Source organism: Euprymna scolopes, chromosome 29 (assembly GCF_053919585.1).
Source record: "Euprymna scolopes isolate OS-2025 chromosome 29, ASM5391958v1, whole genome shotgun sequence".
In the NCBI taxonomy this organism is placed as follows: domain Eukaryota; kingdom Metazoa; phylum Mollusca; class Cephalopoda; order Sepiida; family Sepiolidae; genus Euprymna; species Euprymna scolopes.
This window is the reverse complement of record NC_136510.1, coordinates 13,536,667-13,555,471: the sequence shown is the minus strand read 5'-3', so window position 1 is coordinate 13,555,471 and position 18,805 is coordinate 13,536,667. Positions and strand designations below refer to the sequence as shown.

At 30.2% G+C, this 18,805-nt stretch overlaps 1 protein-coding gene across 4 annotated transcripts in view; it reads right to left on the bottom strand.

The window, feature by feature from the left end:
* The window catches only part of LOC145252496 (uncharacterized), a 31,527-nt gene that overhangs the window by 10,087 nt on the left and 2,635 nt on the right, over nucleotides 1–18,805 (bottom strand). For 2 of the 4 annotated variants that reach the window (XM_080111935.1, XM_080111937.1), the window contains exons 2-6: nucleotides 12,533–12,703; nucleotides 10,284–10,334; nucleotides 4,967–5,111; nucleotides 4,334–4,437; nucleotides 2,821–2,850 (exon numbers count right to left, since the gene is read on the bottom strand). In XM_080111935.1, coding sequence (XP_079968061.1) covers nucleotides 2,821–2,850; nucleotides 4,334–4,437; nucleotides 4,967–5,111; nucleotides 10,284–10,334; nucleotides 12,533–12,695 — 493 coding nt within the window. In that variant the 5' untranslated portion in view covers nucleotides 12,696–12,703. Of the gene's footprint in view, nucleotides 1–2,820; nucleotides 2,851–4,333; nucleotides 4,438–4,966; nucleotides 5,118–10,283; nucleotides 10,335–12,532; nucleotides 12,704–18,805 lie in introns of all 4 variants that reach the window. The other 2 variants (XM_080111936.1, XM_080111933.1) reach the window with 1 other exon arrangement.

The following is an 18,805-nucleotide window of genomic DNA, read 5'->3' as shown; positions in this document are numbered from 1 at the left end:
AGGTAGAGGGGATATTAAGGGGTGGGGGAGTCACATTTTAAAAATTCTTCCTTTAGCAGCCAGTAAAGGAGAAAACTAGATTGAAATAACACTTTAAGAAAGCATTTCCTTCCAGAAAATCCTAATGCCAGATTCAATCTTTAATAGAAAACGTGAAACTGGCCATAGTGAAACTGGCTTCATAACCAGGAAGAAAACAGAGTTTGTAAACATTTGTAAAAATTACGTCTAAACTGCTAAGAATGTTGACATTAAGAGAAAGTTTTAAAGCAAGAGAAGGATTCCTTTGACCAATTTCAACAGCACCGATTCCTTTTATTTTTCACAGTGTAAAAAACAGGATTTTAAATGCACTTAAATTATCGACCAGAAGTTGAAAAGAAAATACACCTGTATTTCCCACTCCTTGCAGAAAGTCAAATTTCTGCAAGAATAGAAAAATTCAGGACTTATCTGATATGCATGTGAGGCAGGCACAAAAACATATCTACCACAATGCAAAAAGTTTGTTTCATTTAGGAAAGGAGAAAAAAAAAAAGAAAATAAAAAAAGAAAAAAAAAAACCCTTAAAAAATGTTATTTTTTTAAAGATAAAAAAAAAACTTCTCAGATATTAAGGTAGCCTTTTATATTCATGTAGGAAAAAGAATGGATAGGAAACTTAAAATGCCATTTTTTTTTTCATTTACAAGCTTAAAAACAAAAATGAGTTTTTGTAAGGAATAAAATTGGTGAGTCAATACTTTTCCAGTTTTTGTAATTAAAAGACAAAAAAAAAATACATAAAAATTTAATAAAATTTAGCTTTCAATAATTTCAAATTGAAATGTTAAAATGTCTGAAATGAAAAGAATCATTAAAACAATGGTTTAGAATCATTCAGCTAAATGATAACTAATGTTAAACAATATTTGAGCAAAAATTAAGTTGAAAAAATAATCAGAAAATGTTGAAAGTAATCATTTACAATAATCTTTTACAAAATTCATTTTCCTTAAAACACAAATTAATTTTAAATCAAACAATATTGTAAAGAATCTTATTCTATTTGATGTTGCTTTGTTACAAACTTTGATGCTTGTTAATATTGGTGATCTTTTAAAACTAACACATTTCTGGTGAAAACATTACATACAAGTCATGCTGAATTTAGTATAAATTCCAAAAAATAATCCAGTAAAAATGAAAATTTTCGAGTTTAGAGATTTGAGTTTTAACAGGCTTTAACGGTGGAGTGGGTGCAAGTCTATAAATGGTCCACAAGTAATCTTTTTTATTATAAAAAGATGAAAAAAAATCTTTATAATGTACGTACTTGTCACTGCATTAAAATGTCAGATTCCAAAAATCACGTAAATCGATCAAGTAGTTTTTTTTATTTTTTTTATTTAAGAAAATCAAATATTATGAGACATTTTATGGAAGAAAAACTTCCCACCATCTTGTTTTTGAATGATACACTGCTAGCGACACCTATTGGCAATGTTGGGAATATAAGACCAGAAAGGGGCAAACAATCGACTTTCCACACTAGAAAAAAAAAACTTGGAAAATTAAGACATTTATAAGTTTTTGAGGATGTTGAAAACGAAAATAACGTTTAAAATTCCAGCAAACGAGTAGTTTCCAAGATATGAAGAAATGTTGGTTAAAAGAAAGTGGGGTATCACTTTTCTATAATAATTTAACGTATAATCATCACCCACTTTATGGCCATCACTAGTGTAAAACTTGAATTTATGCCGCTGAAATACACAGTTGCCGAATTTTTGTTGGAGGAGCGTCAACGTGTGAGTGCTCAATTTACGTAAAATTCTTCATATCTTGGAAACTACTCGTTTGTTGGAATTTTAAACGTTATTTTCGTTTTCAACATCCTCAAAAACTTATAAATGTCTTAATTTTCCAAGTTTTTTTTCTAGTGTGGAAAGTCGATTGTCTGCCCCTTTCTGGTCTTATATTCCCAACATTGCCAATAGGTGTCGCTAGCAGTGTATCATTCAAAAACAAGATGGTGGGAAGTTTTTCTTCCATAAAATGTCTCATAATATTTGATTTTCTTACATAAAAAAAAAAAACTACTTGATCGATTTACGTGATTTTTGGAATATGACCTTTTCATGCAGTGACAAGTACGTACATTAATAAAGATTTTTTTCAGATTTTTATAGTAAAAAAGATTACTTATGGACCATTTATAGACTTGCACCGTGGAGAGTTAGCAAAACCGGGGGGGGGGGGGGTAGCTGCAATCAATGATTTTTGCTTATCACTTAATTTTTCATCCATGCTGCCATCTTGAATCCAAATATCTGCGACACATTTTTGGAGGATATTATTTAAAATACTTCCAGCGCATCATCTACTGGATCATTTTTCGTAATTTTTAGAATTCATAGTAATTTTAGCATGACACGTAAGTATGTAATGTTTTCAACTGAAATCCATTAGTTTAAAAGATCATAATATGAACGAACATCCAAACTTCTTAGCAACGGGAGAAAAAGATTTTAACATTGAATTCATGAAAGTTAATATTTTAACAATCTAAACACAATCAAAATTTATACATAAAAAAGGTCAAATAAATGATTAATTTTATCTAATGATAAAATAACATTAACTTTAAAACTAATTTGTTTCAATTTTGCAATTACAAAAAAAAAAAAAAACTTTGCATGAATAAGAAAACAAGTATAAAACTTTATGCAAAGAAGACACAACCTAAAATCTAACAGCTGTAATTAGCATGCAGCTATGTTAATTATACGTTAGAAAAAATCTGTTATAGAAATCAAACATGGGAAAATGGTGTCATACCTTTTCCATCACCGTCCTTGCTGTCTTTACCTACAAAAAAAAAAAAAAAAATGTTTTTATCATAAATTTTATCACAAAACTCAAAAGCTAGTTTGCTTTCTAAGCATTCATGTTCAAGCTAAATAATTTATTATTCCTAAATATTATTTAGAATTATGTTATAACATTTGGTTCATATTTTAGAAATCAAATTAATAAAAAAAAAATTGTTTTTAAATCTTTATGATGTACATACATGTCATAGAACAAGTCATATTAAAAAAAAAAAAAAAAGTCATGTAAATTAATCAAGTAGTTTTGTTTTGTTTTTTTAATAAATTTATGACGAGCAAGATTGACAGAAGTTGTAATGTTTTTTTAGAATGTGACAATTCAAGGGTGACAGCTCAAGTCGACTAAGATTTTGTATTCAAAATGGAACTTTAATCGTTAAAAAAAAGTAAATTTAAATTTTCTTAGTTATAAAAAAAAAAAAAAAATTTACATAATTTTTGGAATATGGCATCTTCGTTTTATAACAAGTACATAAATCATAAAAAAATTGTATTTTCTATTCTTAAAAACCCTTTTCAAATGATCTCGATGAACCTCTACCACATCACATAGGTGTTGGATGAGTAGCTTTAGATTATTAACGCATTGTGCACTACCAGTCGTGTTCTATGTGTCTACGGACAGACAAAAGAATAGAAGTCACTGCTTTCATCAAACTAACACGATGAGAACAATATGCAAAAGAGATATTATAGTAAGTGAAAGACAGTTAAATGTAAAGGGTTAGTACTTCACACAAAAAGAACAAGGTATATCTAAGATATAGAAAAGACGCAGCATAATAATTTATATTCTTAGATTTTCACATTGGTCAGTTAATGGAAGTGAAAGACACGGAATGTGACGAGAAATGATGGATCATATTCTCCAGTAAAAATGGAGGAAACATTTCATGAGAATTAAATTAGTCTCACCCTTTCTGTTCTGCACATAAATTTGTGCAAACAGGAATGCATTCTATAGAAGCGGATAGAAAAAGTTGGCAAAAATTGGTTCTTATTTAAAATTTGAATTAAAAAACAAAAATGCAGATAAATCTTTATGATGTACCTACCCCGTCATGGAACAAAGACGAGGGAGCAGTCATGTTGTTAAACTAGTTTTTGCAGAGAATCCTAGGATTATCAAAACCGGTTGTTTATCTTTAAGTTACATGATTCTATAAGCAAATCAGGCTTGTCATATAATAATGAAACTTAGATAAGTTATTAGCGTGGAGAGAAGAAACTGATACATCAGTTCGATTATATTTTCCCAAACCAAATATTTTGCTTGGAGAAATTTTCAAAATAACACGCATGTAAAAAAGATACTAAATTATATCAGAATGGCTGAATAGAGTTATTTCCCTTTCGTGGTGATGTATTAAATACATTTAAAAATAAATTTAAATTAATGGTTATCATTTTTGATAATTTCCAGTCCATGTGCTTTCAGGAAGTAGGAAGGAATCACTTACCTTCCGTTAGATCGCACACAAAAGGTTTACCATTAATTTCTTTGGGTAATTTATTGAACACAACCTCAGCTTCAGCCTCAGAGGCAAACTTCATTCGCATGAATCTAAAAAAAGTAAAAAAAGTTTTTAATCTCAGAGATTTCCGCATTTTTAAAGAAAAAAATACTAGCAAAGCAAGTATTTTAAGATTTAATGTAAATTAAAATACTTTATAAATCAATTAACTACAATTTGATATACTTTGCTAAAAAACATAAAACATGCACTTGTTTTCGAGATGTTTGAACATCAAGAGTTGAAACTTTCACTCTAGATCGTGTACTTTTTTAAAGTGCAGTTCAAACAAAAAAAACCATAACTATCAGAAAAAGTGCTTATTTCTTTTCAAAATAAGTTTATCATGAACATAATAGTTTATGACCAATGTTTTTCTTCGTTCAACATAACATAAATAGGTTTGTTATTTTACGAGGCATAATTTAAAAAGACAAGAAATACAGGATTGTGTCAGTTGGGTAATTAATAAATTGAGTAATGAGAATCTTTTTCTTCAATTGATGTCAGTTTTTATGCACTTTCCAGTTAATGACAAAGTAAAGCATTTGGACAGGCAATGTGTCATTTTATACTTACCCTTTTCTATTTCCCGTTTTTTCTCTTATATAACGTATTGTTAAACATGTCGTGTCATCCCAGAACTGAGAGAGTTCAGAGACTGCAATCTTTATATCCTCCAATCGAAGTCGAGAAATTGTTAAGAGATTGGGATAAGGTCTCCCTAGGAATAAAAAAAGAAAAAACAAAGTACAATTCTCATAACCATCAAAACAAAAATTACCAAGTTTTATTTCTACATTTAGAAAACTAAAAAAAAAAAATTACGATTATATTTTAGACTTTTTCCTAGTGAAAAACAGGCAAAAGTTATAGTCCTTTGATCTAGAACGAATACTTTATGCTGAATTGATTTAACATGCTTAAATTTTGGACTAATTTTTTTAATTAAATACTGATTCCTATTAATGCCTAATAACTTTTTAATCAAATTAATACCATTAATTCGCTTCACCTTATCATAACAAATCTCCATACAAAATTTTAGCCAGATCCATCCAGTAGTTCCTGAGAAAATTCAGTAAATGTGGTACTCTAGTGACTAATCCTGTGCACCAAGCGAGTACCATAATACTTAATTCGCTGCACCTTATCATAAAAGTTCATATAAAATTTTAGCCAGATCAGCAAAGTAATTAAGAAAAAAAAAAAAAAAAAAAAAAAAAAAGTGCAATGGACAGATATATATATATTTTGGGGGTTGAGCACTGTGGTAAAAGGTGCTAGTCTAGTTGCACTGAGGAGTTGTGATACAACAGTACTGTATGTGGATGACTATATATATATATATATATATATATATATATATATATATATATATATATACTAGCTGTACGCGGCCACGTGTTGCTGTGGCTCAGTTTGTTAAAATGGAACACATGTGAAAGTAGAGAAAAGTTTGATTCTTTTTTTTCAAGAGAATGTACAAATTATTTTTTTTTTTTAACAGATGTTAAGAAAATAAACAGAAAAATACTTCCATCATTAATTATGCAAAAAAATAAATAAAATGTTGATATAGTGTTTCAATATTATGCTTATAAATTACGATAAAACTTGCTGAGTATGCGCTGTTTTACGGTTGTTGTAAAAATGGAACGGAAACTTAAATTTCGCTTCGTTTTAATCTTTCTGAATTTTTTAATTGTGCCCCCCCCCCAAACGAATATAATCAAAACAGTAACATTCAACAATTGTACTTTATGTATATAAAACACAAAATATTTATTAAAAAAAAAAAAAAGTTAATAACGAAAGGGAAATAATTCCATTTTTAAACGAAAAAGTCAGTTTGGTATATCTTTTTGTTATTTTTTACATAAGTCCAGCTTACCATTCACATTGGAAATGTCAACATTTATAGGTTGTCGGGTACGTTTACAACGAATAAACACTCCAATCTAGTAGATGTATCAGAATTTTTGTAGGAATTTTTGACACCCCTATCACGAAACTGCGAATAAAATATAAAAATCTCGTAATTTCTCTTTTAAAAGTGGGTTGTTTATTTTCTTTATGGATTATACTTCCAAAATAAACTATTAAAGTTGTTTTAAAAGTAATAGAAATATCTTTTTTTATTTTTTAAAAAACAGTAATGAATTTTACAAACTCAATATTTTTCAATTTTTAAACTTGAATTTTTAAATTTGAATATATTACTTATTGACCTTTTCTCTTCAATTTGTGATATATAAAACTTTGATGAGTAAATGAATTATTTACTTTTTACTAGACACTTTAAAAAAAAAACCGTTTGTCTAAAATATTATATTCCGTTTATTGGAAATAGCATAAAATTTTACATTGACCCTGAAAATATCGTAAAAATAGAATCAATAGAAAAATTTTGATAGATTTAAAAATCTATCAAAAAAATTTTATGCTATTTCCAATAAACGGAATATAATATTTTAGACAAACGGTTTTTTTTTAACATGTCTTGTAAAAAGTAAATAATTCATTTACTCATCAAAGTTTTATATATCACAAATTGAAGAGAAAAGGTCAATAAGTAATATATTCAAATTTAAAACAAAAAAAGTAGTGTTTTTTAGAAATTTACCTGTAAAGTTCGAAGTTTAAAACCTTTTTTTTTTTAACCACGTTGTTTGTTTTTCTTTTTTTTTTTTTTTATGAAACCTTGGTCCTTGCTCCTTTAATTGAAAAAAAAATTAAGGCTTCAATTACATTTTTCGAGTAGTTATAAGCTTGGAAAGACAGGGGGTAGAATAATTCACGCCTCCCATTTTGAAATGTCTATTAAAAAGTAAATAATTTATTCACCAAAGTGTTATATATCACAAATTGAAGAGAAAAGGGTCAATAAATAATATATTCAAATTTAAAACAAAAAAAGTAGTGTTTTTTTATAAATTTACCTGTAAAGTTCGAAGTTAAAACCGTTTTTTGAAAAAAAAAAAACATGTTGTTTGTCTTTTTTGTTGTTTTTTTTTTTAATGAAACCTTGGTCCTTGCTCCTTTAATTGGAAAAAAAAATTAGGGCTCAAGTTACATTTTTCGAGGAGTTATAAGCTTGGAAAGACGGGGTGGAATTATTCACTATTTTTCACGAAATTTCTGACACACCTACCAATCTACCCATGTTAAGAACGGCTTTCGGAATAGACACCCCTAACCTTGCCAGAATACCCGAAAAGTTATAAAAGTTGACGTGTCGAATGTGAACGATGAGTTGGACGTAATGTAAAAATGTACCGAACTTAAAAGGGAACGAAATTCAAATTTCCGTTCCATTTTTACAACCGTAAAGCAGAGCATTCTATGCAAATTTTACATAACTTACTGTATTATAATGCTATTTTTTTTAAGCAAAAAAAAAAAAAAAATATTTAGGTTTGGCTATAAATTCCTAAACTCATTTCACCCTAAATAATTTAGGTGACTGAAATAGGAATCTAATTGAATCTTTAATTTCCTGAATAGTATGCAAGAATTCATTTTTCTTCGAGTTATATCGAATTCATTAATACGGACTTTAGAGGCTTTTTTTCGTAATGTTACTGTAAAAATTATTTTTTATTGTTACAAATTACGATGCTTTATTTATATAAAAAAAGCAAAAATAAATTCTTGCGTTTTTTATTTACTACTGAAAACCATAACTTTTAGTAAAGGTATTTTTTGTTTAAACAAAATAAAACATTTTCACTAAGATTATTAAGTAAAGATTATTAAGTAAAAATAATTAGTTCATTATATTCTGCGATCATTATTTGAAAAAATACTGCAATTTTCATTAAAATTGGTTAATTTCCTGATTTTTGGTGAATTTTTAAGTAAAGGGAGGAGTCAAAATGTTTATACACTTTGAGCGTCGGCATTCATTTTGTGTGTACCTACCATTTTTCGATGAATATTTGATAGGAAAGCGACCACGTGTGGTTAATTTAAATTAAATTTCAATCACATGGTTACATTATCAATAATCATGCGATTAAACCCATTGAAAATTTACCGATATTGTAAACACATTCTGTTTACACTAAGCCTGTAGTGTTTTTTTTAGTGATGCAATGTTGGCAACTGAGATTTAAAAAAACCCGCGAGATCAGGAGAAAGAAATGTCCAGAAAAATCGCTAGATTTTTAACTTTTATCGTCTGAAATTTTCAAAAATCGCTAATTCCCCCCTCCCCCAAACTCCATATTTTAACTTCCTACCATAAAAAAATGATAAATATAGTATATTCAATGTATAAAATGTTCCGTGCTTTCTCACTATATGTTTCTGGAATTATATTGAAGCGGTTAGCTCCCCAGAAGGCTTACATATTTTATCAGCTAGTTTTGCTTGTTTTTTTCAGAGAGGGTATTTTTTTTTTGCAGGAAACAAATCATAAACTCAAACTTTTTATAAAAGTTAAATTGAAATATACTGCAAATTAAACATCACAATAATGGTGCAACATATTTTGAAATTAGAAAAATAAAAAACAAAAAAACTTTGTTTTAGCATATTAAAAGTACTTAGGTTGGTAGATAATTAAATTCTACTGTATTGGTATAAGTTTTTTTTTTGTTTGTTTTGTTTTTGCTGTTGTTTCTTGCTTTTTACAATTTTCGACTAAATACTTCTAAATAAAGCAGGGTTGCTTAGATCGTATTTTAAACTAAACTTCGGAGGTTGGAATGCCCCCTCCCCACCTAAAATGTACTTGGAAAAATCGATTTTATAGCAAGATTTAAGAATGGTTAGCCGAAAAAAGGTGAAAAACAAAACAAATAATCAATAAATAATTGTTACCAAAGGCAATAAATGCTACTTTTTTTTACTTACATGAATGAGTTTATTTTACTTTTCAAAAATATTTTTAAGGGCTTTTCTTTATTTTTTAATCTAAAATTGCGGGTGTGTGGATGCCAAATATTTCCAGATTTTCTAGAATTCCCCGCTAGATTGCAAACGAAATCTCCAGATCTAGCAGGAAAACCGCTAAATTGTAACACTGGTCACGTGACAGGAAGCGGTAATAAATAATTGTCCCTAAATAAAAAAAATGGCCTATCGGTACAAAGAAAAACACCTATTTATCATAGAAAAATTAAGTATAATGTTATAATTAAAAAGAAATATATAAAAACACACATGGATATAGTAAACATATTATACCAAAACGTGGAAGCCATCCGTCCAGTGGTTTTTTAGACTATTAATTGCGAACGAACCAAGAGTTATATATATATATATATATATATATATATATATATATATAACTACTTTATTTACTCACATAAAATTATAATATACGAAAGTATAGATTTATGCGTAAACTTTAAGTATTTACTTCAAAAGTGCTCAATACGTAGGTAGAGCTAGTTAGTATTTTATAAAAATATATATGGCGATTAAGCTACACTGAATATTCAGCATTTCATCCACTCTAGGATTCATCAGGCTTATGCGCATAAGCCTGATGAATCCTAGAGTGGATGAAACGCTGAATATTCAGTGTAGCTTAATCGCCATATATATTTTTATAAAATATTATATATATATATATATATATATATATATATATATATGAATCGTAAAATGAGAAGCATTGTTGCACCGAGAAAGCATCTGTGTGACAGTCAAGCCTGAAGTTTTTCTCATCTTATTTTTTTAGTTACTTTAAGTTATTTTCAGTGGGTTTTACTTTGTAAAAATACATAGCCACATAAAAACTCATAAGAAATATAGAATCCCTTTGATAAATGAATAAAAAAAAAAAAAAAAAAAAAGATTGAAGATATTTTAAAAAAGATTGCACTTAAGATATTTAAAACAAATCAAGAGAAAATATTAAATCTTGAGCGAAGTCAATACTCACTTAAATTTAACGTATTCTCATCTTCTTCGTCCTTCTTTTCTTTGTCCTTTCCTATAAAGAAATAAAGATTTGAAACTAAGATTTCAAAGAATTCAAAGAAATAAAATCAATTTTAATGAAAGTTTGTAAAATGTTTACTATTCACAGCCATGCATTCTTGACAATGTTTAAAAGCAACTAACAATCTGCACTAAGGAAAGGTTTAAGGCATTCGATATCAGTATGTTTCTACAACTCTTGATATATCAAAAGGTCCTTCGTAAGGTTTGGCACAAAGGTCTGCGTCACACAATTGCTAATTATGAAATATCTGTAAATTTTCTCAACCATCAAATTCTTTCTCACTGATAGATTTATAAAAATAGTTGTTGATGAGCAGAAGTCTGAAGCACTAAGCATAAATGCAAGCATGCCTGGAAGATTCATTCTAGGTCAAACCGTCTTCCTAATCTTCATTAATGATTTACCAAATCACATTTGAAGATCACTTGTTGATATTTACGCAGATGAACGAACTATAGCAGCACAGAACATTAATGACAAAGATCTTTCTGATTCGCTTTTCCGACCTAAGTATGAAAAAAGGTGATTACTTTTAATACATCTGATACAAAGCTTCTTTCACCACCAATGCTTGGATCCTCACTTTGCTTTGGTTAAAATTGGTGGCTATCTCCTTGAAGCCCCTTGTTTTGATAAGCTTCAAAGAATGACTTATTTCCCAAACCTAAAATGTATATCAAATCTGTTCATAAGGTCACTGGAAAATAGTTGGATCATTCTACTGCTCCAGAAAGAATCTCACTTCTAACGAAATCGTCTACCTGTACAGAAATCAGATAAGTTATAAGATGGAATACTGTTGCCACATCTGCAGAGGTGCAGCTCAGAGTATTCTTTCCCGTTTTGACAAAAATACAAAATCGACCTTAAAATTTCATAGGTGATGTCTTCTTCCAAGCAGTCTTTCTCACAGAAGAAATGTTACTAGTCTTTCCCTAATATTATTTTCATGGTAAGTGCTCGACTGAGTTCCAATTCTGGTTTTCGTCTGTAAAATATTCTCAGAGCTAAAACCATTGTAAATAATTTTCTTTTCTTCCTATGTGTATCTAGAATTAAGCAAAACTTCCATGTGCAGAGTTTCTTTCCAAGAACTGCCAATCTGTCGAACTCAATACCAACAGAGTAGCTTTCCAGCTGACCATCATTTACAAGTTCAATGTTAAGTTCTTGTTGAGTCGTTATCGGAGAATAAAATTTTGCCCAGTTTCAACGATCATTTTCAATCTCCAAGATGTTGTCTCATCGTCCATGTGACAAACCCATTAAACCTTATACTTGAGTGGCCTTCAAGCCTTAATAAGCAGTGATTCATTAAAAAAATAAAATAAAAATTCAAGTATCCAACTATCTAAAAGTTAACAGGAATTCAATATTTGTTTCTAAAATTGGTTATTTTACTCAAAGATGAAAAATTGCTAAAGAGTTGTTTGTGAAAGTTCCCAATTTCCACCTTGACATATATTTAGTTATTTCAGAAGGTAAAAGACTTTAGAAAATTCATTTCCTTTGCATTAATTTTGTGTAGGATTTTCCTTTTACCTATACACATTCTCTCTGCTTCTTCTTGGGAAGCCTAGACTTTGAATACTAGTTTTGCAATGTGCAGTACATGTCCATACTAGTACAAAAAAACTTTTTCTCATTTTGTTTTAGATTGGCATAAAATCATAACAGTACCAAACGTTTCAGGCATCGACCTAACCTGGTCATACCTGAAGTCCAACGCAACAGACAGATATCCATTCTGCTTCCTTCATCAATGGCCAGCATTAATAGTTGTACAACAGCAACGGGTTGTACTCTAATTCAGATTTTTGATTTGTATTGATTACCAATTTCCAGATCAGAAGAAACAAGTGACATGCAGAACACCATTCAAGCAATGATCTCGGTGACTATAAAATAGTGATTTCATAATATACATAATTTACTTTAAGGATAATAGATTATACCAAAGTGACAAAAAAAATAAATAGGCTAAGTAGGGAAAACGGGGAGTTATCTTTTTTCGTCTTTTTGAATTAGTTACAATTAATCCAAATTGGTGGACTTGTTTGAAAGGATCCCCACCCCAATAACAAAAAAAAAAAAAAAAAAAATTTATAAAGCACCTTCATCAACATTAACCCCCATCCCTCCAAGAGACGATTAGCAATGATAAATCTCTTCATAACCCAACTAACCCTCAGCAGATTCCTCCATAGGGGTTTCACCATCTTCTTTGGTCTGGTCAGCATCCACATCATTCTGTTGACTTGTATCCATTTCATTAGAGTTAGCCTCCTCACCAGCATCATCCTTTACCATTATTTCATCGTTATTAGTAGTAGCTTCATCCGAAGACATGTTGATAGCTGCAAGGAAAGAAGTTTCCAGTTAAGAAACAAAAACAAGTGGGATAACAGATTTCAATATGAAAAAAGAGCCACAGAAAGGGCCACATTTTTAGCACTAAAAGTCCCTGGGAACGCAAACCAGAATTTTGCCAGGGTCACCCATACTGGATTTATATTAAGAATAATGGGCTCCACATTTTGACCAAGGTTCAGAAAAATTTAATGGATGGATCAAAAGTTATGTAATTTTTGGCCATTTTGGAGCATCTTTGACCTTGGTGATGCAACGGGAATTTTCGCAAAAAATTTTTTTTACATCTATTTTAATGAAATACAATTTGTGGCAAAATTTCAGGAAAAATTAATGGACAATCGTCCGGAATAACTGGTAGATGGACGGATGCCACTGAAAACATAGGTCCCTCTCCGATAAATCGGGGGGACCAAAAAAAAAAAGGAAATTTAAATTGTTTTAGTATATTTAAATACTTTTAATTTAACTGATTGAATTCTCCTAAAAGGCAAAAGTAATATTTGGGTAAAACGGATACTGAACAATTTTAAACAAAGACTCTCGCACTGTATTTAGTATAAAAAAACAACATGCCCTCGCTGGACCTCAATTGTTAAACATTAACACACAAAGAAGATGCATGACATGAGTAACGGAAAGTCAATTTCATCAAAGATTTTTCTCATCTATATAAGATATAATATGGAAAGTGTTCGACTGAGCTTAAGTCTATGGTCCCCCCTCGCCAGACTTACACAAGGAACACTCGTCTAGCTGAAAACACTATCAATAATTCCCCCCACTCTTTATCTGTGCATAAACCTAAACGTAGATTCCATGAACAAAGCTTCTTTCTTAGAACTGCACGCCTGTGGAATTGTCTTCCGTTTTCCTGCTTTCCGGCTGACTACAATATGGTTGTGTTCAAGTCTAACATAAATAAGTTCTTGAGGAGCCGTTCCATATAAGTTATCAAATTAACCGAATTTTCATTACTAATGATTACTATATTGTCCAATTTCTACTGTACACTCTTTAACCCTTATCCTTGAGTGGCCTCTTGCCTTGATAATGTGGTGATTCCTGTGTAAATAAAAAAAAAAGAAATATTCTGCTTATTATTTCCTTAGTCCAGACGTTAAGTTTTAAAAATGGCAATATACAAATTTTGAAGGCCAAACTGCTTCAAAAAAGTTAAATTTGTGAAATTTAGTTTTATAAAGTTTGGCAACCCTGGACAAAAATGAGAGTGACCACCTTTTGATGTAGCCTTGTTTTTGAATATCATTACGATCATTGTTGTAATCGTGTGAGAAAGGAACTCATAATTTCAACATGCAATGAGGTTCGTAAAAAAAAAAAAAAAAAAAAAAAAAAAAAAAAAAAAAGGGAACATTCAAAAGAAACGAACATTGCCTGCTTAGAAGTGCTGGACTGAAGGAGTAAATTAAAGATTGTCTCTTACAACGTTATTTAATTATTTGTATTAAAGTAGCACAATATTATGAGCATTTATTAGTACTTATTTAATCTAGTTCTATATTTAAAATAGAATGGACACTATTTTCATAGAAATGCTAATAAACTCATATTTGCTGTGTGTTAGAAAACTAATCTTTTGCGCTATCAAGAAAAATATCAGCTTTATCAAAATATTTGTTAATTCAATATATTTCTCATTCTGTAGAATTTCCACAGATCCTGCTAGTAAGTAAATAAAACAAAACGATAAACAAGCAGCCATTTACTTATATGAGGAGAAGTGACATTTGTGTTCTGGCAAAATGTGTGTGCCCATTTTTTGTATGTTCAGCAAAGCCTTTTTTGATGGGGCTTCTCCGTGGGCTTATTACTTTTTATATACAGTCTAGATCATAATATCTAGGATTTGCAAACGCGCATCGCATCTAGATTCATTTATATCAAAATTCTTGCTATTTCAGCCCCTCTCGTGTTGGTTCGGCTTTTTCATATAAATAAAGTGAAACTAAGTTGAAATGGGAACTGCTCCTTGGCTTTTGTGCCGGGAACGTCCATAAAGCCATGAAGCTTTGATCAATACAGGGAAAACAAACCCCTTACATCAGATAATTGCTATTTGATTTGGACAATCTCCTTTTTATATTCTATCATTATTTATATATATATATATATATATATATATATATATATATACACACACACACTATGTATTCAAAGACAATACATTCAAGGAGTAACTTCATTTGCATATTACATTACAGAAAATCTATTTTAATATAACTAGCGGGACCTGTGGAAATTCCAGAGGGATTCATTCATATGTAATATATTGATGTTGGCATTCTGTAGATGTTCAGCGTAAATGGAGATTATTATTGTAGCTGTTTTGTTAAAACTGCAAAAGTATTTATCTAAGCTAGCACGGACGCCCATCAAAGCCAGGTGGTAAAGTATGCTTAAATATGATATTTTAATTCTTGCAGATTTTGTATTATAGAGTTAATGTAATGATTTTTATATATCATAAAGTTGTGATTTCAAAAATAAAAATATATCCACCATATGACTTGGGTGCATCAGCTTAAATCGAAACCAAAACATATGAAAAAAAAACATTTATATATATATATATATATATATATATATATATATATATATATATATATATATAACTTGAGTTCCTTCAGCTATAATTGGAACCAAAACTTATGAAAAAATCTTGGTAAAATTATTTATTACATTATTATTAATGTCAATTTTAGCGATTTTAACCCCAAAAGCAACCAGAGTTTTCCCGGAAAATCTGTTCTGTTACTTTTTTACTCATATCATGTTTAATGTTTGTGCAAATTTTTAAAAATTCCAAGGCGTAGTTATTGAGAAAAGTGCGGACAGACAAACGGACAAGGGGGAATTTATAGGTCTACCCTCCTTTGGTCAGGGGACCAAAAATGAACAAATCTCTTAGTAAAAGAGAGTTGTCTCCCTCAGAACAATGACAAATTATAAAATAGCTCCTAATTATTTGTGATAATAAAATTGTCTTCTTTGTTCTATTTAGAAATATTATTCAAATTTATTTTAATTTAGATTTAATTTTCAATCTTTTTTAAAACTTTTGTTTTGGAGTATGTTTTACAGCAGACAACAGAACAGAAAAAAAACTGTCAAAACAGAAAAATATTGAAAATAAAAAAATACTGGCAGTAATTCACAAAATTAATAACACCGTATTATATGTTTTGGAGTGGACTTCTATCAGTAATGTGTTTTACTTTCAAGTGATTCTCGAGACTCCAAAGAGAGAAGAGCCTTGTATCACCATCTTTGTTTTAGTCTTAACTTAGGTTTTTTTTTATTGCATTTTCACCCCAAATAAGGCACAATGCCACTTTGATGTAGGGGGCTACTAATAGGGGACATAAGTTGCAGGGATACTATGTAGGGAGTTGAGCAGCAAGATGTCTGTTCACATTACACTTGAACTTCTACATGTCAGTACATTTGGGAAAACAGGAACCCAGAAGGCAATTCCAAAGTCTAGCAGTTCTAGGGAAGAAACTATTTGAGTAGAAGTCTTTCTTACATCTAGGTATCTTTACTGCATAGGGGGTGGGATATTACTGCTTGTTAGGTTTGTCAGTGGTATTTACATCAAGGGGGTACAAGGACTCGTAGTTCGTCAGAGCATCCACCATTAAAACATTTGTAGAACAGGCAGAGGGATGCAACATTTCGTCGATGAGACAGAGGTTGAAGCTTGGATGACAGTTCAGGACCTATCAGGTTGGCGACTCTTTTGAACCCTGTCCAGGAAGAGATTGGTAGCAGATGCCTCAGCCCAAATGTGACAACAATACTCCATACATGGGCAAATAATGGCCTTGTAGAGGTACAAGATACTTTTAGGCGTAACTTTCTAGCATGGCAAAGAGAGCTCACCTTTCTTGCAGCAGCCCTGGCAATGTTCTCAAATATATCTGTTCCAACTCATGTTGCCTGTGAACATTAAGCCAAGGAGTTTGAAAGAAGTAGTTTCAGATAATGTATCTTTAACCAGAGCTATTGGTGGTTGAGAAGGTTTCTTGTAATTATTGAAGGAAACAAGCAGCACTGAATATGACCATCCATTTTTGTACTAAAGTGCTAAGCAGTACTTGAATTTCAAAATTAATAAACACTTTAAAATTAGTTAAAACACTAAAATCTTATCAAGATAGATTTTAGAGAATCTTGCCTTTGGTCGGGGGACCAAAAAATCTCACCTGTCTGTTTAAATGTATTCATGTCTGCCTAAATATTTTGACAGGGCGACGGATTTTCACAAGATCCGTATCATTTTGAAGCTTGACCCTTCGAACGACAAATATCGAAAAATTGGCTAAAAACATTAATTCCTTCACCCTCAACCGGGCACTTTTCTACAAGGAGGGGGGGGGGTCGCAGATATTTTCAATTTCCGGCAAACATTATCGAGAGATTTTTTACCCCCCCCCCTGTTATCTATGTATGTATGCATCTTGTCGATGTATGTATCTATCTATTCAATGGGCACAAAGTTTGTGTTAAATTTAGTACAATGCTATTATTGAAAACTGAACCCACACGTGAAAAGTTATAAAAAATTTCAATTTTTTTTATAATCTGAAAGTTAAATCTGTAATCGATGATATTAACAGGAAAATTGTAACAAAAAGTGAAAATTGTAGATTTTAGAGGGGGGGGGGGTCCCATCCAATGTTGCCTTCATAAAAAAAAAAAAAATGTTTTATTATAATTATTTTTCTTACAGATTTTTCAATGAATGTTTTTTACAATTATATATTGATGCATTTTTATACAATAAATGTTTTGGTTTTCAAATATTTTTCTGTTCAGAAAAAAAAAATCTTGTTTATTACTTGCCGCATTATTTGACCAAGAAGAAATTGGAGTTATCGCCCCCCCCCCTCAACAATGGTCGCCGTCCGTATACTGCAGAAGTGCAGATTTTTTATTTTAGTTTAACTACTTAGTACTCTTGCAGAATTTGACCCAGATCCTCGGGATTTTCCGTCAATTATGGTTCGAGCTCAACCAGCAATTTCAAAACAAACCCGGAAAAATAGGGCGGACCTGAGTATTTCTCCCGTGCCGTAAAATCAATTCCTTTTCACGTTTTATTTTTTCTGCAGATTATCATCAATAACAGTGTTATGTTAACTGGAAACAATTTTTTTCCCAAGTTTAATCAATAACTTTCAATGTGGCGGGTGGGGATCACTTTTCAATTTTACGTTTGAATTTAATCTGAAGAAACTATTTAAGAGTAGCGGTAGCGCGGCACCAAAAATGCACAAGCACCTTTTTTTATAAAAACATATATATATATATACAAGAAAAGTTGCATTTTTATTACTTTTTCTTTTGCATATTTTTTATCAACAAAAGTTGTTTTTTTTCAAGAAAATATTAATGTTTTCAACTGTAAATTGTGAAGTGAAAGTAAGTTTTTTTTAAAGAAAATTGGCAGTAAGCGTCTTATATATATATATATATATATATATATATATAACTAAAAGATAAATGATTTTTATGGAAACCGTAAATTGTTAGGTGAAAGAAAGTATACGAAAAAAATTTTTTTCAAGAAAATGTACGAATTATTTTTTGTCAACAAATGTTAGAAAATAAACAGAAAAAAACCCCTCCCCCATCACCGAAAAAATTAAATTTTCTTTTTTAATAAAAAAAAAAAAAAAAAAAAAAAAGTTGATTTAGCATTTCAACATTTGAATAACGCTCGGGCCGAGCGTCGCTCGGCTTAATCCGGTGTTTGCCGGTCGAGCCCGAGCCATAAGTGACGGAAAATCCCGAGTATCCGGGTCAAATTCTGGAAGAGTACCTCAAATTTTTAAAGAAAATTATTTATCTTTTAAAATTTTGATTTTTGCAAAACCGATGAAATATAAAAATTAACCTCAAAACAAAATGTCTAGATTAAAAAATCTTTTTTAATGAATTCTGGATTGTTATAATAATAAAAAGAAAAAAAATCGCTTTGCAATCTTTTGAATGACGAAGGAAAAATTTGTTTTGGTACTTGTACAGTTTAATCAAGACATTAAAAAAAATGAAAATATCGA